This window comes from Fulmarus glacialis, unplaced genomic scaffold, assembly GCF_000690835.1.
Source record: "Fulmarus glacialis isolate BGI_N327 unplaced genomic scaffold, ASM69083v1 scaffold25409, whole genome shotgun sequence".
Lineage (NCBI taxonomy): Eukaryota > Metazoa > Chordata > Aves > Procellariiformes > Procellariidae > Fulmarus > Fulmarus glacialis.
The window spans coordinates 1-27250 of record NW_009235614.1 but is presented as its reverse complement, the minus strand read 5'-3'; the positions used below and the strand labels follow the sequence as shown (position 1 = coordinate 27250).

General features: G+C 35.5%; 1 protein-coding gene across 1 annotated transcript in view; it reads right to left on the bottom strand.

Annotated features, from left to right (window-relative positions):
- Positions 1–20053, bottom strand: part of CHD9 (chromodomain helicase DNA binding protein 9) — a 91759-nt gene extending 71706 nt beyond the window's left edge. Inside the window, 3 exon segments of the mRNA XM_009586096.1 lie at positions 8201–9803; positions 18142–18230; positions 19971–20053. Coding sequence (XP_009584391.1) covers positions 8201–9637 — 1437 coding nt within the window. The 5' untranslated portion in view covers positions 9638–9803; positions 18142–18230; positions 19971–20053.
- Positions 20054–27250: the final 7197 nt, after the last annotated feature.

The following is a 27250-nucleotide window of genomic DNA, read 5'->3' as shown; positions in this document are numbered from 1 at the left end:
TCCTATCAATCTATGAAACTAGTTCTGGTTTGCAATTCAATGTGCTACCGAGTAGCGTTACGTTCACATAGACAATATGCTACTAACATTGAAATTACTTTCAAATATAGACTAACTCCTGAATAAGCAGTATGTAAAAGATGCGAACATTTTCCTAAGATATAAATTAAAATGCTAGCCTTCACAGTAAGACATCAAGGGAGTAAAAAACCCAAGTAAGTGCAAACACAAGCCAAATAACCCACACTTTATGCCACTTTTATGAAAGAAAAATCAACCTCTTCTACAAATTACATAGCCTTCAACAACGTAAGACTTGTCAACTGCTTCTAGCCTAAAGCTACGTTCCCAGATTCATTTATCAAACTTATTCAAATCAACATAAGAATTCTGAGTCTCATTATCCTAGAAATCCACTCACTTGTATTTATTAGCCTTAAGAGTTCCCAAATTCAATCCACTCAACACCTGAAGATAGACACTGTCTTGGAAATCCATGTAACCAGGAACTTGTGCAAATTTTTTAACCTGGTAAAGAAAACAATGCTTCTCCAGATGCAGGAGACTGCTAGGTGGACAAAGTGCTAGAAATTATTTTGATCTCTCTAAATATTTAGAATTAACATAACAGCTAAAAGAAATTGTAAAACCTGAGTGCACAAAGCACACAGACATCTGGACAAAAGCCACATGAATTCCAAATGTACTTCAGATTCTTTGGCTTCAACACCATACTACTGGTTAACATCTTTACAAGTTCTGCTTCTCTTTCAGTAATAACACTTCACTAACACTTTATAAAGTGTTGATTTTCTACAAAATGTCTCAAGATGAAGCACTGTTCTGGAAATTTTAGAGGCAATGGTATGTTTGAAGCCACTCAAAAATTCAGACTTTAGATAATTGTGTTAGACAAAGCAGATTAGTGGCTACCAGTGCCAATGGACAGTCCCACAATGAGCCCACTTACACCCTCTTTGCATTTGAGGCTGTGGTTCCATGTACAATTATTTTGCCTCTTCTGCAGAAAATGATGCTTCCCACTCCTTCCTCTCTCCCCACCACTGTTTCTATGGTACACAATTCTGTGCAACTAAGAGGAGAACTAAATCAGGAACTTGTATTCCTGAAAAACACCTCCAACAAAACAAAAAAAAGTTTCTCTGCACCTGAATGAGTTTCCCAGTTCAGTTCATAGCACAAATGGTTGCATTAACACAATACAAAGTGGACGAATAGGAGCTTTTTTCCATCAACTTTTTTTCCCTTGAACTAATTATACTTCAGGCATATACTGAACTACAGCTTTAACAGTCTATAGTATGGGTTGCTGTCTTTAGAAGGCAATTTAAGATGGGGTTTGTTTTCTGTTTTCTCTGTAATTAGGTACCACTTCTTCCAGACAGTAAGCTTGCACAATTATATCAGTATTCTCACATTACTAAATTGCTTTATAGTTCTTCAATGTTAACAAGACATCTGCTTGCAAATAATTATTTAGATTATTCAATCACACTTATTCTGCAATATCATTAAAAAAATAGTATCTATTTTACTTATTTTTGTCAACTAGTCTCGCCTTGATATCTGTAGGATTACTTCTGTAAGTTGACCTAGCTAGATGCTTCCTTCCTATGCTTGCCATCTGTTAACTACTTTTACAAAAATGCTTCTCTTTTGGCACATTTTAAAGACAATTATTGCAGTCATTTAATGAGCGTGCAATTATCTCAGGAAAAATGATATTCTTAAATTATAACAATCATTACAAGAGAAAGTACTTCGTTTTATGGAGGAAACACACACAAAGAATTGGACAGCCTAATTATTTGACAAGTGACGAAGGTTGAGAGACACTTAAGAAAAGCATTAGTGATAGCAAAAAGGATTCAAAAAAAGACTGATGAAACAATTTAACTCTACCCAACAGAAATTGTAATTACTAACAAACTCATAAAGCCTTTAAAACAGTACAGCAGACACTCTGGTGTATTTTTCTTGTTCTTAAAAGTCCAGAAATTTGTCTTTCCCTTACCATACAGCTGTATTTTGAAAGGAAAACGAAGGCAAATGAAAAATGGAGAAATTAAAAATTATAACAAATATTCATCATTAAATGTGTTACAAACTTATCTCACAAACATGTACTTTGTTTCCCCAACCTATGCAATTTGTCATTTTAAAAAGAAATAAAATGTATAAAATGCTTATATAAAACTTAGATGACGTATATACAAAAGGAAATGCTTCATACACATTCAACTATAAATAAAGCTATCGAAATATTGCTATCTTCAGTGATGAATACATCATTGGCAAAAAGCCATGGATTATTAATGAAAACATATTATATACAGCTATAGTTTAGAAGACTTAGTTCATTCCAGGAACTGCACTACTCAAGCTCAGAGACATTGCCCTATTCTCAATCACTCTGTGCATTTGACACAGCTTCGCCACTTTCACTCCCGCCTATTTGTGCAGGCCTTTCTGAAAATAATAGAAAGAAAGCAAAAAAGCTGGAAAATACGGTACAAAGAAGGTCAGTGGAGGGATTACTTTCATTACTTGTACATACATGATAAACCTATTAGGTGCTGGGAGATGACAACTGAATCCTGCTGCCTCACTGTGGTAGAGACAAGTTATTAAGCTCCTACAAGGAAGGTGAAAATTGTTCTTTAAGCACAGAGAACTAAATCCAGGGCGTACATGTCCCAGAAATGTTTAAAAGGAGAATTCAGACAAAGATTTACATTTGTTAATATAATGATGCCACCTATAAAATTAACCATAATTAAAGGAACAAGAACAATATAAATACAGTGAATATGCTTAATGGGAGCTATACCAGCTCTATTAAGCATTTTAGGAAAAAGAACAAGGTTTCTTTCTCTTCTGGTTTGGTGGTTGGTTTTTTGGGGGGTGTGGTTTTTTGCATTTCAAGATTACAAGGTATGATTTTTAATGCCCCCACCAAACACAAATGCTTACTGGAACAGATGTCTAGATGTTTTCAGATGATGCAAAGTAGGGCAAATTTTAAGACGTGTACTTTATTGTGCTCAGTCCCACTGAAAACTGTCATCCACTGCTTCACAAGCAATATATACAACAGCATCATAATTTTACAATCTTGTATTGTAACAACACTTAGGAGCCATAACCTATAAACTTATTACGCAAAATAGCCAGTCTCTTCTACAAAGAATTTATATATAGTGTGATCAGTTCATTACTTTAAAATATTTCTCATTACAGGCTCACTTAAAATTAAACTATACAGAATAAGAAATACACTGACAAATACTGTATCCTTGACTTTTATATGTCTTCCATAACTGCACCTATCAAATAATTTGCTTGTTGTACCTACCGTAACTAGACAAGAAAACACACCTCTGCTTACTATGTATTTCTCTCATAAAAACTTTACAGTGCACCATTTCATATACAACAGTATATAACAGTAACCAAAGGCAGAGTAAGAGATTTACGAGTGGAATAATCCAAAGGACACTTGTCTACAATCAATTTAGAGTTGATATAAAAGGGAGGCATCTGCTAACACAGTCAGAGATGAAAGGCCTGTGACTATTCAGGACATGCATCTCAGCAGCATGTAAGCCCGGATTTTGATCAGGTGAAACTTAGTTCCATCTCTGATGATATGCTCATGTATGAGGTTTATGCCATTCTGATATATACAGATGTCCCAGAGTATGACACCAACCAAGCAATCACCTACAATGTTCAGACTTTCTTTGCTGAACTTGCAACAAGGGCAAGACAAATTTTCTCCAAAAATACAGTGTCATCTGTTGCTATAAAACAAGCGGTAGGAAAGCTCATGCTTGCAGGCACAAAAGCACTTGCATGTTTCAAGACAGTTTAAAAAAGAAAAAAAGTCAGATGTGAGACACTGGAATTCATGAATATACTGAATTATTAAGTTAGGTGCTAATCTTTTAGTCACAAAAGGGAAAAAAAAATCATCTGATTTAAGAACTAAGACTACCACCTTCTCCCATAGCACTTAAAATTATTAATGGAATATTATTTTCCAGTTTAACCTCAATTATTCTGCTTTCATGTATGTAGCCAGAAGAGATTAAAATGCTTATTACAAAATAACATACACAGTGAGATGATTGTAAACTTCTCTTAGGACAGTTTATACTTCAGATTATCTTTCCAACTTCCTTTTTCTTCTAAACATGCAGAACTGAATGTTGCAGCCTGTATTTTTGTCGTCTTTTTTCCACTTATGAAAAGCGAATAGATTATTTCGCTTTAGCAAACTCAAAACAGTTTTAAGTGGAGCTAAAAAGATCAGAAGTGTTATATTAGTCAGAGCTGAGGCTACACAAATCTTTAGTGCGTTTCTCCACTTCACTTTCTGTTCTCCAACTAACTCTGATGAAAAATGCATGATGTAAAATTAAGAGGCACAATTTATTTACAATTATAATCTAATTACAGCAGGCATAGAAAGTATAATAGCAGCATAAGACATTCTAGATGGTTTTTAATTCTGCAATATTATTACACTGAACAGATTGTATTAATTTTTAAATTAATTTCTATCAAAAGAATAGCTGTACAAGTAAAAATGTGATAAGTATGCTTACTTTCAAATAATGAAACAACAAGTATTTGATGTTCTTAATTTTAAATAACCTCAGCTTTACTGTAGTTAAAGATCTTTGGTTGTCTAAAGTTGGGTCCATTCCAATAGCTACAGTTCATTAACTATTTCATAAAAGAAAAAGTTTTCCTTTCTGAAAAAATCTCAATCATTACCAAAGTAAAACTGATGAAAATAATAAATCCACTAGTAATTGTTTCCTCAATGTGTTCAAAAGCCAGTATGAGACATTGTCTTGTTTAAACAATAAACATTTCACCTTAACTATTACATACAAAAGTTATCAAAATCCCTTCCCACCTAACTCCTAGCTTAAAACCAACCAGTTTCAGTAAGACCAATACTCCCTCCCCATCCCTTACCCCACCTTTTTCCTCTCTGGTTAAACAACACACATTTGTAAGAGGCTCAAACGGAACAAACTCATCTTGAACTTTCAATTCTACACAGTGATCAAAGAATAAAAGCGAGAATTAGGACTAAAACTGCTCTTAGAATTGTTATCAGACAAGACAGAGCTGAAACGCTTGTTAACTTCAGCAATTGCCATACTTTTCTATTGGTATTCATATTACATACACAGCTGATTTAAAGAGGCTTCTACATTGTTTGCTTCTGTCACTCCTCCATCAATACATTCGTCACAATAGTTTGACAGCTACTGCTTCACAACCAGTTTCTGAAGGAAACATTAAACATCTGTCCGATTAGATAAACTCAAGGTCAGAATCCAATTTATAAAATTTATTGCATAATAAAAACCAAACCAAGGAGTTCTATAACTATCTGCTTTCTGTCCATTTCATTTCAAAGTTCCAGGGGAAAAACATAAAAGAAGTTTAATACTGTAAAGTTGCTTTGTTTTCACACCATGATAAAAACCAAAACAAAACTCCCAAAAAACTTAAAACATTCTCCACAGGCCTTAGTACTTCCCTCTATTCCTAGTTACAAAACAAAGCACTAATACTGATGTCAGCGAGATCGAAGTAAGTCTCGAAAGGTTCTGATGTATACAACAGAAAAGTCACAGCACCAGAAAGTTTTATTAGACCTACTTTTCACTGCCTGGCTTGTATCCCACATGCTCCTCACAAATGATACTAACCCCTGGATTTCTCGCCACCCCATTTTTCCTGGAATCCACTTCCTCTTCACCCTTCATTCCAAGTATGCTCATGGGAGACCAACAGCCTCAACGCTACTGTTCGCAGCTCTGGGTTCTGCTGCTCTGCTTCCTGACAGGGGGCTTGGGCGCTGCTCCCTCTGCAGTACTGTACACACAGTAATAAACAGCATCACATTTCACTAGTAGCTACTATACCACGTGTCTTTAGGTTACCGAGATAACTGACAAGAGTAGCTACTTGGGCTGTGCCCTCTTCTTCCCCCTCCTCAACCTAAAAGATAAGAAATGTTTATCGAAACCAACAGAATGCATCTACTGCATCATTCAGTTAATCAAGCTAATCTCAAATACACAGCTGTATACATGTTCTATTAACATCACACCACAATTTTACAGAAAAAGTTTCACCAGTAGGAATTGAAAACTACACGCTCCATAAACATACGCAGAAGTTGTAACAGAGAAGCAATCTACTGAACCAAGACCAAAGATTAGATGTGTTAAACCCTTATCTCTACGTAAAATTAAAGGGGGGAAAAAAAGTGTTACATTGCCTCCTTCACAGGCCTATGTCCTGCAAACTAAGTGGAAGCAAGAGCCACTAATTAATTTCCTTTCCTTGCCAATAATTTTTTCTCCATTAAGATACTCTTGTATATTCTCAGGTAGAGAGAATATTGGTAGCAAGAATACAGAGAAGTATTATTACGACCCTTTTAAAGCCGTCTGCATGTATATACTTGATGTTAGAGTTGCCTGTATTTTGAAATGCACAGATTGAAAATTAGGAAACATCTATATTCCCTCTCCTTTCCCAAATACAAGCTAAATTCCTTCTAGAATTTAAAAACAGGAGTTGAAAATAAAAATTCCTACTTTCACTGTTCATATGTACATGGATTTCAACAGACAGTCTCACAATTTTGGAAACCCTAGATAACCAGCAATGGCAGCTGAATATGTGCATTTATCACACAAAGCTACAGCTCCTTCTGCTAAACCATCTAATTGAAGACGTTTCAGTCATTCCTGTCAAATCAAATTTAGGCTGGAAGCTACCAAGCAGTGCCAAACTGTCATAATATTAATGTATTAACTTACAGGTAATGCAATCACTAACACCACTCTTCAAGCATCAACAAGGAAAGCCACTAAACCAGTCTCCAAAAGCATGGCAATAACTTTAAAGATGGATAAATTTTAAAAGCTGAAAGAATAATTATTTGTGTCTTTGTTATTAAGTCTCTCCTATATTCAAGATGTATTTTCTTTTGATTTAGGAATTTTTTGAGCTGGAAAATCTGCAAGAATCTCACATATGCTGAGGTTTCTAGTAGCTGTAATAAAAAAATTATTTTGCTGGTTACAGTATTGTGAAAAAATAACTTTACTTGACCTATTTTGTTTCTTTTTGGAAAGCTTAGCTACTCTCCTAAGAGACCAAAGCAACCCAGAAGCACTAGTCTGTGTTTCAATTTATTGACACTTACACACTTCCTATAAAAGAGATGATACTACATATGAAGATAAAGGTCAGTGTTAAAAAAAAAGTGGACTTAATATCTCAATTAAAACTATTTGAAAATTCACTACGTTATGTATGTTATGAGAAAGCACTCATAAGAAACGGGCTGAAGGATTGAAGGATTGTCTTTCTGAACTCTTCAATGCTCACACAATTTTAATTTCTCTCAGATAATCTGAAAAGAGCTGTCTGCAAAGTTCGTTTCTCTTGCATACCATTAAAAAAGTACAATATAATTTTTATGCTATCTTGTCCTCCATGCGGAGGACTTCAACACTTACAGTAGATGTGCACGTTACACTAAAACAACTGCAGAGTTTTTTGGTTTAGCCAAAAGTAATGAAATCAAACATAGGCATAGCCTTTTATATTCTTACTAATCACATCAAAGACAACAACAAAAATTGTGGTTTTAGCTAACGAGCATGAGCACAAAGATACCAAGCAAAGGACCAAGTAACAACAAAAGCAGTGCAATTCTTGCAGAAATCGGCCACACGAGCCTTATTAAAATTCTTAAAAATATGTTGCTGTAAGTACTTTAAAAGACACTAAGCCATTATATTTGCACCAAAATCATAAACCAACCGATTTTCCCTGCTGTACTTGGAAAATATAAGCAGCAGAAGGACTGGCACCATTTTCTCTGAATAAATATTTCAGGTCATGTAAATCTTGTTTTCTACAACTGTAAGAAAACAACAGGAGAAAGCAAGGTCTGCATCAACAGGTTGTTTTTTTTCCTAAACTAGCAGTTACTTAGACTTCTTCAGGGTCAAATAACAGCTCAGAGACTTCGGTTATCATGCTTTGGCACAAGCACCAGTCACTATTATTCATTTCACCAGATCAACCAAATCAAACAGCTCAAACCCCCGTCCCCCAAATCCCTACATACCTGTCCTTGAACAGTTACACGACTTCTGTCTTGCAGATGCTGATTAGAAACTGAAGAATGCCAAGGATGGATCTGACTTTGAGACTGTGCCCGAACAAAATCAGGTGACTGTGCTACTTGCTGTGGGGTTATATGGCGTTCTAGGTCATGCTCTAAAACATGGCTTGTGCTATCCTGAACAAATGCAGAATCATCGAACTGTGGCAGAAGGTCTTCCTGAAGGAGGTCATCCGGGTCAAGTCCTGTAAATGGTTCATTATGAGTCTCGACCTGATGAAGTAAGTTCTCATCTAAAGATGCAAAACCGTTGCTTTCGATAGGATCAGTGAAATGGCTTATCTGAGAAGCAGAACCAGCAGAAGCTGGAAAACTAATATTCACAGGAGAGAGTTTTGAACTACTGAAGTTGCCCTGAGGATGCGCAGAATGCAACATCTGAAAACTATTTGAATTCAAAGGTGTATTAGGATTCAACATGTGCTCAGTTGCTTCTTGCTTGGTCCCTGTTTGAGATGTAAAGGCATCGCTTCCAGTGAAGTCAGAGATAGAGTGTGTCTGCTGGCTAGTAGAAAGAGCTGTTGTAGACTGAAGAAGGCTGGTAGGAGAAATGTGGTTATTAGAGTAAGAATAAGGAGATGAAAATTGTTGGCTGTTATTGACAGAACATGGAGTAATTGTTGGAGACTGTCCATCAAAATTTCCTTCTTGATTCTCACAAAAATGTATTGAAGCACTTGCAGTTTGAGAAAACTGTTGAACAGACAGAGGCTGCTGTGAAGTTGATGGATTAGAAACTGGAGGTGGGTGGTTAACACTGACTCTGTGAGAAGTAGATACGTTAACTTCCATGAAGTCTTTTGGCTGACTCAGAGCATCTTGCCCCGTGTTGTTTCTGCTTTGTTGCGACCGTAGCGAGGCACACTGATGCTGCGGTTCATTAGCCTGAAATAAGGCAAAGTCATGGTGTGCTACAAAGCTTTTGTTTTGCTGCATAGACTGAGAATGTCCTTGGTGAAAGGGGGACCCATTTTGATTCGAAACAGTTGTGGCAGTTTGATGACCCCACATAGGACTACCATCAGCCACATCTGGAAACATCCCATTAGACTGGTTTTGCGGATGAATTGGTGAACAATTGAATTGAGAGTGTGGTGATAAGACATTGTCAGGTGAGCTATTAAAAGACTGATTTACTGAGTGAAGTTTCAGCGAATCATACTGATTCAGCTGATCAAACTCACTCATCTTTTGTTGATTTTGAGCATCTTGCACATGGTTCAATGAGTCTATGTGCAAAGGTTCAAATTCTGCGCCCAAATTCAATTCATCAACAAGTGAAACAGGTCCAGGTTGAACAAAGGCATCATCTGACAAACCTTCTAAGGTCTCACTAAAAAGATTGGCATCATCAAAAAAATCCATCATAGGATCAGTCATCTTGATAGGTCTGTACTGCTTTTTCTCTCAACTCCAAATGGAGTCAATTTTGGCGCTCTGCAGTGAACAGAAACTAATGACATCCAGCGGTCACCACCTTATCCAAGGCATGCCAACATCCATTAGTGCTTCTGATGAAACATTTGTCTTAAAGTGTTAAAGCAGCCTATGGGAGGAAAAGAAAAAAGAGAAAAATTACTTTCATGACTCTCCTCATCACGCCTTCCCCTCCCCAACACTTTTACACATTTTTGATATTTTGTTCATAACTTTACAGTTCAGTTCAACAGTTTAGTTAAACCACAAATCAATTAAGTTATTTTTGCTTAGACTTGATGACCTGTGCAGCATTTATAATCTTTGTGCCTTACGTAATTAAAGTAGTATTTGACGTTTTAAATGTAATGGTTTCATTTTTTCCATTCCGTTCACTCTATTACCTAAGCACACTTTTAGATTCTCCTTTGCCATTTTCATTAAAACTACCAAATTGTAACAGAATTGTGTTTTTTAGTAGTCCAGAATTAAAATTTGTTTGCAGAAAGAAATCATGTAATACATAAAATGTACACAATAATTCTGTATGTTTAAACAAGAACTTGAGAGGTTATAAACCACATTTAAAAACACAGCTACCTTGACTTCAGTAGGAAAAGCTGAGATACTCTGTTTCTTCTATTTAGGTTGCATTAAGTAAGATTCTGAAAAACTATTTTATCTCACTTGAAGGCATAATAGACCTCTTATTTAAAGGAAAGACAAGAGGATGAATGCAGTGATACAGTCAAAGAAACACAGGAAAATAACGACCTTTGGTTCAACAACAGAATTTACAGTTATCTAGTTTTGAAACACCAGTAGGTTTTCTTTTTTATGTATTCATAGTATCACTGAGCGATCACCAATGAGTTAGCTTGCAGTCAGGGATTTCAGGCAAGAGGAGCTGAGAAGGACAGTTAGTTTAACATTAGCCTAAAAACTCACACATTCGTAATGTAATCAAACAGAATGGGAAATGAATGAAAATGTCTCTGTGATAACTCACCTCCCCAGATAACTAGTAGAAACAGAGAAACTAGAACAGAGAAACTTTAAATGAGCATCTTCACGGAATAATCATTCCTTTACTCTGCCAATACATATCTATTTACTATAAAGAAAAAAGGAAAGAAAACAGCCACAGCTTTTAATTCCTGACCCTACTACTAAAGCTCACCTTCATGCTCTCCTCCTCCATTTCAATTGCAGTTCCTCATTAATGAATTCCCTTAAGAATAAAATGAGTATAGGATTCTTCCAGAAGTGGACATCCTGGCAATCTGAAATATTCTCTGATGGACAAGGTTCACGTTGAACCTACTAAGTACAAAGTAGTCTTTGACAAGCTGATGAAAAACTGTTCTGCTTATACTCCTAGTCCACTGAAAGTGTTGTGACCATAGTCAGAATAAAGCCTAACCTAAATTAATAAACCTTGTTGAGGGTTTGGGTATACAAAACTTCTGGTCTACACAGAAAAAGGACAGATGGATCCTGTATCACACTAAAAGACACCAATTGGTGACATCTATCAAGCATGGATTGGTATGAGTGTTAATTACTATGAGTATAGAGTACAAGCATGCTATAAAAAAGGCATAGAAGCTCAGGAAGGTGACAGCTCAGCATAGGAAAGTAGCTGTGGATTCCAGATGATACACGCACAACTCATTGCTTAAAGTTAGGACTTCCTGAAGTCCCAAGTTAAAGGAAGCACTAACATAAATCAGACCCCATTATCTTCTAACACTTATGATTAAAAGCAACAGAATGATGACTTTCCCAGTATCAAACACCTTCCAACAGATCATAAACCAAGATCAGGATCCAGGCAGATGATATGGCATGGCTTTAAGTTTTTGTAACATTTTTAATATAATAATCTCTCATTTTAAGATATTTGAACTCAAAAGATAAGTTGGGGGAGAGCTATTTTAAGAGAAGACAACCAAGTCAGATTAAGTACAAGGAAAGAATATCAGAGACACAGAAGAAATGATCTAATTAGAGAAACCCCCATCTGGGGAAAGATAGATGTAAATTATGGTAGCCATGTGTAAAATGTCATGTTCCAGGCTATCAAGGACTCTACTGTTAAAAACTCAAATTTGAAACCTGTATCAATGAAAGTTTACATATTCAGACTGAGTATAAATAGCTCAGCAGACTGCATGTCGCTCCTTGGTTATGCCCAGAGATAAACTGTATTTCACTGTGGAAGGCTATTTCTACGGAAGACTATTCAATTTGTGCTGACTTGAAAAAATAGAAAAAAAGAGATTTCTTCCATCTTTAGCAGCGATATCAATACAATAGGATGTACAATATTTTTTTTTTTTTTAACATAGGATAAGTGACATATGGGCCAGCTAGTCCATAGTAATTCACTACTATACATGCTCCTGAGTTTAACTACATAGTAGTCTAGAACTATCCAACAGGACTAAAACAACCTTGAAAAACACGTACCAGACAATCACTTCATGTTTTATTGATTACTGTGTACCTTTATAGTAAAAAATGGGAAAAAAGCATGCATAACAGCTGGCATCACTGCAGTTGCGACACTAACTCTGAGCTCGCCTCACAGAAATTTGCCTTTTTGCTCAAAACCCAAGAAATGCTTTTCATCTTACTTTTTCCTACTTTCTTTCAGCATAAGGGAAAAAAGGGACAAAATACGAGACAAATAGTACCAACTCTCTTTTTAAAATGCAAAGGCTTTATAAAACAAATAAATCTTACTAGGTGTAAAAAGGAAGCATAACCTGAAGATGTCAGCTTCACTCCAAGGATCCAGGCAAAATGGATAGCACAGATGAACTTCCAAACTGAGAAATCTGAAGGCTAGACACATGAGAAACCTCTCCAGGCTAATTAGACCAACGTAAATTTATTATGAAGAAAGCTTCTCTGTAAAGAGGAGATCATGAAGTGACAAAAAACCAACCAACCTGTTTTGGAAAGGATGCCACTGTAGATAGCCTGAACACAACTCTGATGTAAAGACACCTTGTTTTTTGATCAGAGAAGTACTTTTACCCCTAGCCTTTTTCTGTGGCATCTACAGTGTCCAAGCTATGCTTTTCAGCTCAAAGAAAAACACAGCTTGGAAATTCAAGGATATTTGATTTGGAGAAACTAGCCTTTCACACAAAGTCATCTTCCAAATTTATTGAGCAATTGTCCTTTTTGTTTCTCTCTGCTGTATTTGAATATGAAAACATAAGATGCTCAGCTTGAAAATTGTGAAGGCAAATGAAGGCAAATTGTGCTGCATTTCTGAATTTAACTGGCACGCAAGTACTATTTTTCTGTCCCTTCCTTAAAAAAAACCCTACCTCCTCACAACCAACTTAAAGAAACAAAAAAATTCTGACATGAAAACTTTACATGCTTTCTGTAAGTGATTCTCTTCTCCATGTCCTTGCTCCCTCTTATATAGAAAATGAAGGCAGCTGCAATTATGTTTTAACACACTTTCATCCAGCCTTCTCCTTTCCCAAACACATCTGTGGTACCAATTCGAACTTCGGACATGCTTTTACCTTCAGCTGGCAGAAAAGCTTTCAAGGAAATAAGCATTTTGGAGACTTCCATCTATTGGACTTGACAACTACAAGTTTAACAATGCAGTGGCAGCCAGTGTTTTATAGTACCAGTTCCAAAATATTTCTCATGGAAGATAAGCTCCTATTGGCTATTGGAACTGCATTTTAATCAGAATGGGGAAACTAGTTTTGAATCCCTACCCGATAAAGCAAACTACAGTAAAAGAAGCAGAATGTGTTTAAAAAAAAAAAAGGGGGGGGGAGAGGGGGAAGAGAGGAAAAAGCTTTGTTCTTCCTTAAAGAAGAAAATCTTCGTTTTGTCAAAACAAGTATTTCAACACAAGCAATCACTGTTATGGTAAATAATTCCATTTTACAGCAATCTAAAGTCTAATTTCTCTTAGTAAATACAATTCGACATCTTTGTGCCCTCTGACATCAAGAATTTGTGATGAAGTTACATTTCTTGTAAAAACTAAATTAATTCTAATACCTTGTACGTCTAAATTCTCTACCACGATACACTGATTCAATATTAATCTTTACTCAGTTTAAAGTGAGCAAGATCATTTTACAATATCGATGCCTAAGAACTACTTGGACAAATTCTAGAAAATAGAACGAGCACCACAACAGAGGTACAAGCTGATGAAGCAACTGGAAGACTACGGTGGTTATACTTGAATTTAAGAAGTTACTGCCCCCTATCAGCTTCAACAATTGCTTCAACAATATTTACCAACTATAGGACATTTGATAAATATAATTTTCTGCAGTGTGTTTTGGTTTTTTAAATATAATGGAACCCAGAAGCATTCAGCAATGTTTCTTACTAGTATTTAGTTTCTCCCTTTGTATTTTAAACTCTCAACTCTGTACTAATCCAGCTGATTTTATATAGAAAACTGATCAACAGGAACTACTACAGGGTAACTACTAGCTAATCATACGTTAGACTCACTATTCTGAAAAAAACTTGGGTTTTTTCCCTTTAAAAAATAACATGACATTTTCTAAAATTCATCACCAGGAAACGTCAACAGTATTCCCCAACTTCAGCTGAAACACATCTCAAGATTTCCCATCTTCATCAAGATTCCCATCATATGCTGAAGCATCTAGAATTTAAACACTAAATTTTTTCAGATTGCCAACTGTATCATTTGACGTCTCGCACAAAACATAGCATTTTCTCCAAGAAGTATCAAATTATTCTGCAAACATACTTGAATCAGAACAGAAATGTCTCCAAACTCTTGGTGTTTTAAAGTCTGACCACTATTCATTAAACAGAACACCTATACTTTCTTCAGTCTACTAGTTATTAAGAGATCTATTTTAAATTAAAGATTTAAACCAAAGTATTAGAACAGGGGACCTGCTATTAAAATAGATCTTGTGAGTGCAAGTGAATGAAAAAATAGTACTAATTTCTGCATAACCCATGCTTTTCATTTAAAAGCAAACAATGTTGTATTCTGTATGGTCTAAAACTATCTTTTTAATTACAAACAGAATATAAATCAATGCACTACGGTTGTTCCTCTTAATCTGCAAAAGCAGCTTTCACGTACTACTTCTGTAATTCTAACTTTTTTAAACTTTAAGATTTTTTCAAATTTTACTTATTATATTCAAAACCAATCAGAAATGAAACTGGCTACACTCAGTCCAGTTTGATTCCTTTCCTTAAGTGTACGTGCAAGAAGAACGAATTGATACCAGAGCTAGGTTAGGAAACTGAGGTTTCAAGTTAATACGGTTAATGTAACTCCTTGGGGGGTGGGGGGGGCAAAGAAAAAAAGGAAAAAAAGAAACTTTCTCCATTTTGGTTACCCATCAGAGTTTAATAACAACCCTTTATTCTTGTCAGAAAGACAGACCAAGAAGAAATAGACAGCCTGAAAGTCTCAAAGAGATGATCCCCTTTTATACTACGTCAGCATGCAGTAGATCTGAGTTGTAAAAAGGCAAGCTGTAGTTACAGACACAAGCAAGAGCAGAAATGAAGGGAATGGAGATTTTTAAGACCACAAGAAAAAGAAAGAAAGATTTATTTTACAGAATACCTCAAAAAAGAATGAACACATAAGAAAACAGAATAGAACAAAGGTATCAAATTCTGCTTTGAGAAAAATGAAGTGGGAGTAGCAGTAAAATACAAGATAATAAAAACTTCTGATGTGTTTTATTTCATTAATTGCATCGTTGATTACTTTTGACAAAGTGACAACAGAAAACAAGCTACTCTAGTTATAAGCAAGTAAATCAGGTAAAGATTCAGCACATTACCATGACATCCACACTTTGATAGACTAAGTATTACTGCTTCACATGATTGATGTGTGACACTACCATAGGTAAGAGGAAGTCAGTGACCTCGATGGCCATTTTTCACAAAAGAAGTTGAAACAATGGCTATCCAGACAAATAACAGAAGCTATCTCAGAAAGAAGCTAGGGACAAGTTAGGAGACAGAAGGAATTAAAACTGAAGTCATAAAAGCATGACATAACAGAAATCCAGGCTACAGGTAAAGGGGTAAAGGACACAGAAGGGGTAAACACAGATAGTCGTAACGAGGGAAGAGTTTTACATTATATGCATTCTAAGTGCCTTTTTTTTTTTTTTTAGGAAAGCAATGCAACCAGTTGCTTCCAAAAGACAGATCTGCCAGAGAGACTGAAAAAATGGTTGTATTTGCTAAGTCCTATGTAGCACGCAACAGCATGACAAGTTTGTGGCTTTGTATGATTTGCCCATCTATTAGCAGATGGAACGCTGTGTCAAAAGATGTAGACAATATAGTGTGTTAAAAACCAGATACTCAAAAACCTGATCACTTCTGCATAATATTCGGAAATGATAGAGACATTCCCTCCCCAATATTAAAAATAAAAGACAATTACACTATCATTATTCATCAGATTTAATTATAACTAAAGCTTTGGCTGAGTTCAAAAAGCTGCAGTAAATGAAATAATACGGAAGTTACTTCCCACTGATGCGCCAATATAAATGATATTCCATTATAGATTTTAAGATCAATGTACATGTTAAATTTAAAATGCACAAAGGGACAGCACAATTTCCTCAAAATCCCAGAAATGTAGAAGATTAAAAAAAGAATATTTAGACATTCAGTAGAGATGAACTCTTTTATTCTCTAACAGAAAGGAATAAGTAAGTCTTTGTACAAGAGTGCCATGGTATCTGTAGCTAAGTATGGATTGAAAAGATGCATTTTCTCTTATTCTTATCACTAAAATTAAGAAAAAACTCGTTTGGGTAGCCTGTTTCATTAAATTAAAAAAAAAAAATCCAATTATATATAAAAATATGCATTATTTTGTTTTAAAATTGCTTTTCATTGGTATGCATTTATAATTACTTTCAAGTAATGAGCCATCCCTGTAGTAGAATCATACCCTCAACATAGCAGTTTCGTTTAGAATTCTATTCTGCTACAGAGTTCACAGACATCATGCTAAATACTGGAAAGGTAACTCAAGTACCTTGTATTTTGATTTGAAGATTAGGAAGAGAAAGATTTGAAACTGATGGTCGTAAATTAAATTCTCAGGACTAGGTTCCAGTCCATGGCTACAGTTCCAACTCTGAGTAAGAGCATAAAACTGGAGCAAACTGGCTTGCGTGTGCTTGTCATAGTAATTCAGAGTAGTCTGTTCTCATACTTACACTTGTTTTGCTTGCACCAAACACCTCATGTAACTGTTTCCCCCCCTACTCCCCAGACATGAACAAATTCCCTTCTACCACGTACCCTCCTTTCTCCTGAAGCAGGTAACCTCTGGGAAATAAATATTAAAGATTTATAGAAAAAAAAATATTCAGTAACTGTCAATTGTTATCGACATTCATAAAAGTTCAAGTCAACCACCATGACAAATGACGTTTCACTTGGAAAGAAAATCCATCTTCCAATGCAACTAAAGACGGATTTCTACCATTATCAAAGATGTTTGCCTTCTCTGTGAATGGGACAGCTTCTTTATTGAGAGCAGTTTTGCTTGAGCTGAACAGAGCAAAACCACACCAAAGAGAAAGTATATCACAGAACTCTCTCTATAAAACAGCATGATATCAGGAAGTCCCACAGCATATGTTTGGGCCACTTACTATACTTCGAGAGATCCATTTTAACATTAATTTTTAACTCAAGGTAAATTTATAGTCTCAAAATGATATTTTAGCAAGCAGTGCTTAATATATGGAGAGAACACATTATTACGAATTCTGTAATGTATGAAGTAATCTTAGCTATTTTATTTAGAGACCCACAAAAATTAAAAATACTAGTAACATTTAGAAAAATTCGTATTTTCAAGTGAGATTTTTGTGGTTGTTTTGTTTCATTGTTTTGAAGTGGGGGTGTGTAATACCACAACGTTTCTGCAGATGAAACATGGTTTATATTATTGAAAAAAAAGTGTTGTTAGTTTTTTAATTCAACAAAATTCACATCCTTTCCTTTTGTTGCTTTCCAGGACGGAGTTTCTTTCTTCCCAAAACTCCAAATTCAAAACACGTATGGTGAGATGCCCAATTAAAGCCTGTAGAACTGTTGTACATATCAGAAAAGGAATCTCAAATCACAGACCAGTTTTTAAATTATTTACCTAGATACCACCATGCTGTTTCTCTATCTGTAACACTAAGAGTTAGAGTGATTGAGTTAGAGCACTGACACTTAAGATACACGAATTCCGAGGTTTAATAATTAGCTTGGGTCAAAATTAAGAGCTAGCACAGGCACCTAAAGAACCCTATACTATAGTAAGTACCTGATTAACCTATAAGACATAAAAATAAATTGCTGAAATCTTCTAAATTAAAAATATATCACAAGATATTTAAGAAAAAGGCCCAAGTCAAGATAAAAAATATTCTTACCCATGAATATAGAACACATCTCTTTAATGAAGAATTAAGAAGCTCAGAGATGTGCTTCAAATCCAGATGGATACCTCATCATTAGAGACCTGAAAATGAAACATGGTAAACAAGTCACACAATAACCAACTTCAGGAGTATACATTCAAATGCAATACTTTAAACTCAAAAATTTAATAGATACCATAAAAACAAGAACACCAAAATTAATACACCATCACTAGTAGCCATGATTTTATAAACGTCTGATAAATAGGCAAGTAAAGTGCCCATTTTGTAGGACCACTGAAAAAAAAACAACCAACCCTACAAACCTCTAGAGGTTGAAGGGTAGTCTGCCAGAATACTAAAAGTTTTAGTGCAACTTTAAGACATAATATGAGGACCAAAAAAAAAAGTTTTGAGGTTAGGTTTTAAACCTGTCAATGCAAAAAGCCCTATACATACTATCTTTTAACAGCAGTATGCTATTACATACTGACAGATGTACTTGCCAATAGGAATTGACACTGCCTTTCTAGGGGAGCATACTTGCATGACAGTTTTTTCCTACTCCTTGTCTTGACAGTAGGTAGGGGACCTCAACTTTGAGAGGTTCTCTTTTAATCTGAAAGAGGCTTGAAAACATTATACAGTTTACGGGAAAATGTGCATGGGGTGAAAGTAAAGGCTTCTAGAGCCTGTGCGTAAAAGCCTCAAGGCAAACAAAAACACCCTCTAAAATTAAGAGACAGACAAAAAGTTAGTATACGAACTCCCATTCTATAGCAATGTGTTTTTCCATAAACAATGCTACCCTTTTAAAAACATGATCATTCTCTCCAAGGCACAGAGCATCCTCCAATTCCAATAAAAACAGATTTCCCTCTCCTTAAACAGTTTCTTGATGACAAACTCTTAAACACCTTTGCAAGAATATTAATACAGTTCAACCTTTAATCTTTATTAAAAGATAAGATAGCATGTATCACTGCATTAAGAAGCAGATTTTAACACAGAGATTATTTCTTCTCCCCACATCTTTGAGACAATGTTGTAACATGTCAAAGATATAACTTGGTTATAACAGCTATCAAAAGCCTGCAATATTCTGGTAAAAAAATTTATTTGGTACTAATTTGTTACAAATTTGGTACAAATTATTACATTTATCCTCCTTTTATTATTCTGTAACTTCAAGACTTATTCCAAGGTTGCTAAACTATCTCTGCTGCACATTAATAGGGACACTTAAACAATGTGCAGAGATTTTTTTCTAAAATTCATAAACAATAAGCATGTGCCCAAACACATACTTAGGTGAATGTTGCTAAAATACTTCCATCTTTGTTTAGTATCTATGCGAAGTGATATGAATTTTGTATCAGAACAGCCAGAAAACTTCCTCTAGTTGTTCTCTTTTTCTGTACTGTAACTCCCATCATGCAAATAGAGCTCCCATCATGCAAAAGTCCTGTTCACATCCAGAAAGTAGAATCAAGTTTGAAATTATTTAACTGTCAGGTTTTATGCAGCATTTCAATGTATTTTTTAATTCCTAAATTTCTGTTTATTTAAAAGTTCCTTGTTGACTAAACAAAGGTATAGTATAAAGGTTTTACAATACATAAATTAACTGAATAGAAATTTATTTTTAACTGAAAAAAAGAAAAATTGAAAACTTGCAATAAGTAATTTCTCCTAGCTGTAAGAGTTCAACAGTAAAAAAAGAAACCTCATTCACCTCTAACTACCATCTCATACAAACACTATCTTAAGTTCTTGGCTATTCTTTCTCAACTGGATTCTTTGTGAATCCTCAAAATAAAGAGAAAAAAGATGTTTCTTACTCTTTAGGACAGTGTCCACTTGCTTGAACAGCTTCCAATATGGAGACAATTGTGGAGTACTTAGAAGTTTGAAAAATCCTATGTTGAAAAGAAGAAAAAAACCATATATAACTAAATATACATTCACCAGACCTACAATACATTATTCTAAATGTAAATACAAGAAATACTTCAGACAGTGCAAGAATCACTAAGTGCCAAAGAGAAATACACAGAAAAGGAACTCAAAGCTTTCTCAAGCAGCAAAATGGGGTCTATCTCCACAGATTCTCAAGTAAGCTATATTGCATGTGAACTTTTAATTACATATATATATATATGTATATATATCTGTTAAATGACGTATGTTTAAAAAAAAAATGTTCTTTAAGTCTCCTTCGGAAGAGAGTCATAATGCTCGCTTTTAAATCTTGAATTGGCAAAATTCATTGATCTACAACAAAGCTTAAACTTTATTAAATAGAACCAGAACTAAATTTGTTATAAGCATGCCTAGATACATATTAAGCTAGCTTAGAAAGTTTTTTAAGAATTACCTTCCACAGCCCAACTAATATAGTGTCTTCATAAAATACTTAAAGAAAAATAAACATTTCCCCAAGTGCACATGGATTTCCTTATGTTCTTGATGGAATCCTACAGAATTATTATTACTAATAAAAAATTTTGAACAATAGTAATTTTTCTCATTTTGGACACTAAAACATAGACTTCTATCCACTTTAGTGTAACAGGAAATAAACTATTCATTTCAATTAGTTTAGAATGACCACTTTATCCCAATTTCTATTTTTTAAAACATCATGTCAATTTAATAAAACAATTTAGTTCTGCACAAAATCCTGGTGTGCTTTTATGGCTTCAGTTTTTGCAAATACCCTTTAGAAAATTTAACAGCAGCAGTTTAAGAAGTTATTATTTTCAACTACCTTCTTCACCTCTCTGCCAAAGGTTATTGCCCTCAAAGCACAGCCTGCAGAACAAAACATATACGTATGCATCAGCTGCTTCAGTGTATAATCTCCAAATTTAGTTTTAATCCTTCCTCTTCTTAGTTTAAACAAACCCATTGAACTTTGGCATTAAAATTACTGAGGTGTACCCATACATTCTATTTTGTCATTTATATTTTGCGGGCATTAATCCCAATAAAGGGCAAATAATAATACAGAGAATGACATCATCTTAATTTGCTACGATTGATTGTGAGCTACAAAGATACCAAAAGTTTGGAGAATCTTCTTGAAAAGAACGAAGTTTATCCTGGAGTCACTTTATTTCAGTGAAAATAACTGTTAAGAAGCTCAGGGGTTTGGCACAAGACTACTGAAGGAAGGTATACTAGTAACCAGTTCTGCTCTTTAAACTTAATTGCCGTTTTGCTTCTCCAAGGTGTACCTGTGAAGACTTTCATAAATTTCAGGACTTCAATGAGTTCCTGCTTATTTTTCTAATACAGACAACAAAATTTCCCAATGTTCTTTTCTTCAGGTTTGAATACCTCTAAACCCAGCTTTTTTCTTCAAGAGATCTGCCCACAAATCTTAGCATATCTGTACAGAATACGAATGTCTCTTTTTACCCTCTTCAGTTGTCAAAAGAGTTAGAATAACATATTCAGTGTAACATATTTGTTATTTACAGTTTAATTCTGGTCACTAGAAAGACAGTTACACAAGCTTCCTTGTAAGTTTAAGAAGACAATCCTGTTGGTGCTGTTCAGTTTTCTGATGTATGCATTACAGGGTTTCTATAGTTTTGTCATTAATTTCAGCATTATACTTTAAATTAGACCTACAAAATATGTTTCTGAATTCCTGTATTTTTCCTGAGGAAATACATTGCCCTTTTAAGATGTAGAGAAACATTTGCATTGAAAACCAGAAAAAAGCCTTCTCATTTTCACATGTGGCCTAAACCAAGATTTCATTACAAACCATCAGAGACAACAGATTTCACAGCATAGCCCTCTTTCAATTCACAGTCTGAAAATACACTAACTTCCAACAGTTCTCATGTTCTAGCCTGATGGGCATCTCTGTGAACTACTGCAAGTTTATAATCTGGAAGTACAAACTAGAACAATGCAAAACATCATGTCTGTTTTACAGACTCCTATGGATCATGATCTATCAGACCAGACCAACAGTTGTGAAGACTTGACATTGACAGAAAGAAGTCTTCTCTGTGAAGATTTGGGAAAAAAGAGCACAATTTCAAGTCTTGACACAACCAGATTACGATACCACAATAGTATTCTACTGAACAGAACAGGTTCTGACTTCCCACTCCATACTACATTAGCTGGCATAAGGAGTTCCATCTATAACAGAAGTCTATACCTTTCAGAGAGAGACTGCATACATTTTTTCTGTTTTTAAAAAAACTGTTTCTAAGGAGATTTGATACGAAAGTTTTTTGAAAAAGTCCCTCCCAAGCACATGTTAAGAAACACACTTTGAGTTTGTAACTTGTTCAGCATACTCTTCTTCAATTAAAAAATCAATTAAAACTGATAACTCAAGCAAAACATTTTCCATGTTGTTTCATGGCTTCCAGCACCTTCAGGACATGTTCCTGAATTCACTTGCAATAGACAGACTCCAGACTTCTACTGTAACATCAATACTCTGCCACAAGAGTCTGCCAAAGTGGAATTTTAAAAAACTTCCCCCAGTGAAATGGGACAACACTCATCTGTCCCTCAAGGGTTTCTATGAATTAATTCTTAAAAACTTACCTAAAAATCTGGCTCTGAAGCTAAATTTTAGTTTAGCTTCTGAAAACCAGCAAAAAATACTTTCAAAAACTACATGCTGAAGCCAGCAACACCATATTATATGGAATCAGGCCCATTCTCTTACCTAACGCTCTTTTTAATGTTGGTGGAAGCCACTACAATGGCTTTACTACAGGGTAACTGAAAACAAAAATACATCTTATTTAATTCTCAAATTTCTTATAATATATGGAATATCAGATGGGTAGATTTTCATGCCAGTATACAGATGTAATCTTTATGAAGCTTAAAACTTTCTTCATTAGGGTGTTATGTATCAAATATAATAAAAGCATTTACACTTCAAAAGCCATTTGCAGGACAAATTTTGGAAGAATTCCTTAATTTTAGTGACCAACAGAAAAGAGTGAACAAACCTTTTAAATACTGCTCATGCAACAGAAGGAAAAGTGCCCAAGAATGCATTGCAGAAGGAAATAATTTGGTAACCAGAGTTACTACATTTTCTAATATGACTCAGATAAAGAACAAAGTCAAAATTACTATGTCTTCAGGAAAAGCATGGGAACATTTTTCCATCTTCCTGCAAATTTTAACTGTTGATTTAAGATTAAAACAAAAACATGTATCTTAAAAAAAGAAAGATGCACGTACACTGGTGGCCTAAAGACATTAACATTTGATATCTCTTTGGTAATCTCTGTGAATGAAGTTGAAGATCTCAACACATTGCTCACTGACAGATGCCATATCATACCAATGTATTTCTGCTGAAGTCTGAGTTTAAAAACAAATGCTTCCTCCCTTGTAACTTGTTTCTTTCAGCTTAGTAAGTGAACATAATGTAAAGGCAGCACTGAAAGGGGAACTCAGTTCCAAGGTGCTGCCAAAAGTAGCCTTTTACTTGATCCCTAAAACTCATTCTAAGAGGTAGCTGTGTATCCATCTGAATGCTATTATATACACGTTTTGAAAGTACTTCTAAGATGCTAATGTTTCTGAAGTCAAGCTATAGCTTCACTAACAACATTGTTAAAAAGTGTTAGATTTAGAGCTGGTTTTCTGCAAGTTTTCAACACTGCAGTTACTCAAAAACATGGTAATTGTAAACCACATAATACTTTTTTCAAGTAATACATTAGAAAAAAATATTGCTTAAAAAAAGATCTCTCCTCTCCGCACTACTGTAAATAAGAAAGCCGCATGTTCAGCCTGTGTGACTTTTGGCCAGCTCTCTCTCACATTTATGAATTGGCCAGACGGATAAAATATGAGAATCCTGCTATTTCTTCAGCCAAAGCAAGAGCTGCAAACTCTTTCTGGTGGTTGTTGTATCAGCAAAACAATTACTTCTTAGCATCATAGTTTCTTTTGCTGAAGGGGGAAGAGAATACTTCAATAATATCCTAAAACATTTCCAATAATGCTAACCGTCAATTCTTGAATGTTTGACTAAATAAACAGACATTTTCTCCATCACCCATTTATGTGTACGCAGATACCCAGCATTCCTGAAGCACTGTTTCTAACTACAGGAAGAGCACTAGAAAATAGAATGAGAGTACACTATGCGAACCCTAGTGAGCATGAGATTTCTAAGTGTTCATTAAACTCACAGCTCCATAGTTTGATAAAACAGAGACCACTGAAAGGACAAATGAAAATAGGTCAGTGGAAGAACAGAAACTATCCACAAAACTAGTTTGGTTAGAAAAGACACTGCATACTAAGGGTTATTGGATTTCAGTTAAACACAGAAAAATATTTCAATTGGATGATTTATGAACATAAGTACCAAATGCTACTGACAATTTATTTCATATACAGTGGTGGAAAGAAGTAGAATACTGCAATCCAGTGACAAATAGGATCATGCCATTCGACTCCATCAGATCCAACCTCTCATCCTAAATTGCATGAAAAGTGTCAAAGAAAGACAATGATGCAGTGTTTGGACACTCATTTCTACAAGACTGATATAAAAGAAAAAAATGCACTGTAAGGAATCCTGACCCATAAAATATATAATTGTCCAACTTACCCATACTTTTGAAGTGTTTAAAGGACACATATACTTTAATTATAGGGAAAATTTGTATTGTAAAATTGTAACATACAACCCAAAAAAAAAGATTCTTACAATTAGCCATATAAAGCAAGTAGGAACAAAAATGCATCTATTTACTTTATGCATTGCACAAACAAGGCAATTTTAAAGCAGCGTGTCAATCTTTTTGTTTTAATCTGCCTGCATCACTAACTTGTCTCTCATAAAAGGAAACAAATGAACAATGCCTGTTTTAAGGCCTCTATAGTCTCTTAGTAGTGGTTCATGTCATACATCTTTTAGATAACATCACTAAAAATACTTTTTAAAAACCACACTGTGCTTTCATCAACATTTCTCCATGACTGAATTCTTGGACTAATCTACAGGAGCGTTTAGCACCAGCAGCTCATGTGAAATGAGTAGGTGCTGAGATTCCTCAAAATTCTTGAAAAATTCTAAGACTTAAAATTCTAGTTCTTTTTACAGTAAAAATGACAGCTTTATGCACAGTGAAATAAGTTAATACATGTTCATCAGGCAAGCAGCATAAATTCTTATAAATTGAACTACTTGGTTAAACACAAAACAAGTTAGCACAAAATAAACCAATGCAGATGCACTGTAACTACCTATGTGCCTGCCCTTATCATCTTACAAATTCAAAGTAAATTGACGTAGCTTACCCACCAATGGGGAAAAAAGAGAAAGCTACTTCACATTTACTTTAAGGTTAGCAAGTTCACAATGGGCAGTAACCACAGAGTTGTTGGTATCTGAAGTTCATATCCCACCTTACTTCCCACTAACTTCTCTGCATGCCCTTGATGTATACATAGGGCCTGGCACACAGCTCCCTGAATTGGTTAACTTTCAAGCATGCGTGTATTAATTTTTGCTCTTTGGTTTACAAAAACTGGGCATTGAAGTCCACAGCGCTTTGGAAGCCTCATCTGCCGGATGCAGGAACAACAAAAAAGTAATTCTTAGTTGGGGGTGTGAGAGGTTGGGGGTGTGTAGAAACTTTGCGAGTAGGTAAAACTAAAAGATATTAATTGCTACTCATTCTTTCAAGAGTTAACAAAGGATAAGATAGAAATAATTACTAATTTTAAAATATTTACCTTGCGAAAGAAACAAAAAAAGTTGATCTATGCACCAATAAATTAAAACTCAGAGCCAGGCTAAAAAAACAGATATTGCTCAAAGATGACTGAATGTTAATATTCTGCCTTGAATGCTAAACATATTTATATTTGCATACAAATGATAACATGTAAAACAAGGTGAAATAATTATTATTTTACCTCACACCTGCCAAATGGGAACCTGAGGGTGTCAAATGACACAGGTTTAAAAACAGACACAGAGAGCTCTTATGACTGATGGGCCTAGTTTTCCAGAGAGAGGAGGATTACTTTTTACAGCTACTTCTTACAAAGTCTGAAAAAAGACACAAGAGGAGAACTAGAAACCTTATCCCTTTACACAGATTGTTATTTTCTCCACCATGAGCACTCGTTATAATACTGACGGATTCAGATCTCTTCTACATAGGGGAGGGAGACTGAGTTGTATTTTCTCACACTGATGAAGTTAAACAACTTTTATGAACTGAAGGAAGTTTTTAGTTGCTAAAGATTCAAGGCACTTATGATACAAAGACAGTGAGGAGTGCAATCCACTTCTTACAAACAGAAAGCATATGCATCAACCTTGATGCCAAAGCTATACAGCCAAATGAGGGAATTCTGGACTCTCTTTACCTGGTTTTCATCCCTCTTCACAAAAATTTGTGTGTGAAGAGGGAATGAAGAGGTTTCAACATTTCACTGCTGTAAGCCTCAATAGGAAATAGCATAATTTCTCCACTTCACTAGAATAAAGATGCATGCCACCTATCCACCCAGTGCTATATACATACAGTACCGAGCTAGCCTCAAAATCCTCACCTGTCACCCCCGAAGGAAGTCAGCTTGCGGCCCCCACCTGGAAAATGCGGGTCCATAAATTCCAACCTTGCACTTTCACAGCCAAGTCCCATTTCAAGCCTCCACCCATGCAGCGGGAACCTGCGGCCATGCGCCACTGGTTCTCCTCACCCCAGAAATCTTCCAGCCCAGAAGGACAGCAGACTGCATGCCTATCTCCATCCCTCCCAGACACACCTCACCCAGTGCGAACCCTCCCCTTCCATATTCCCTTCCCCAGCTCCCACGTTTTCTGCTGTCATGGATCCAAGCCAGTGGGCTGCCAAACTCAGCTCCTCTTTTCCCTACTGCTTCGCTTGCCCCGGGAAATTATTCCAATTTCTCCCTCTGCCCACCTCTAATATCTTGCATAGCGAGAAACCAGGTCTAACATTCCCACTTTTCTGCCTGGCAGGGTGCCACATCCCTTCCCTGCCACGCAGCCCCCTGCCTAAACGACATAAGGTGGCTGGGGATATTCTTGCCTTACCTTCCTCCCCTCCACCCAACCCCTTCCTCCCGC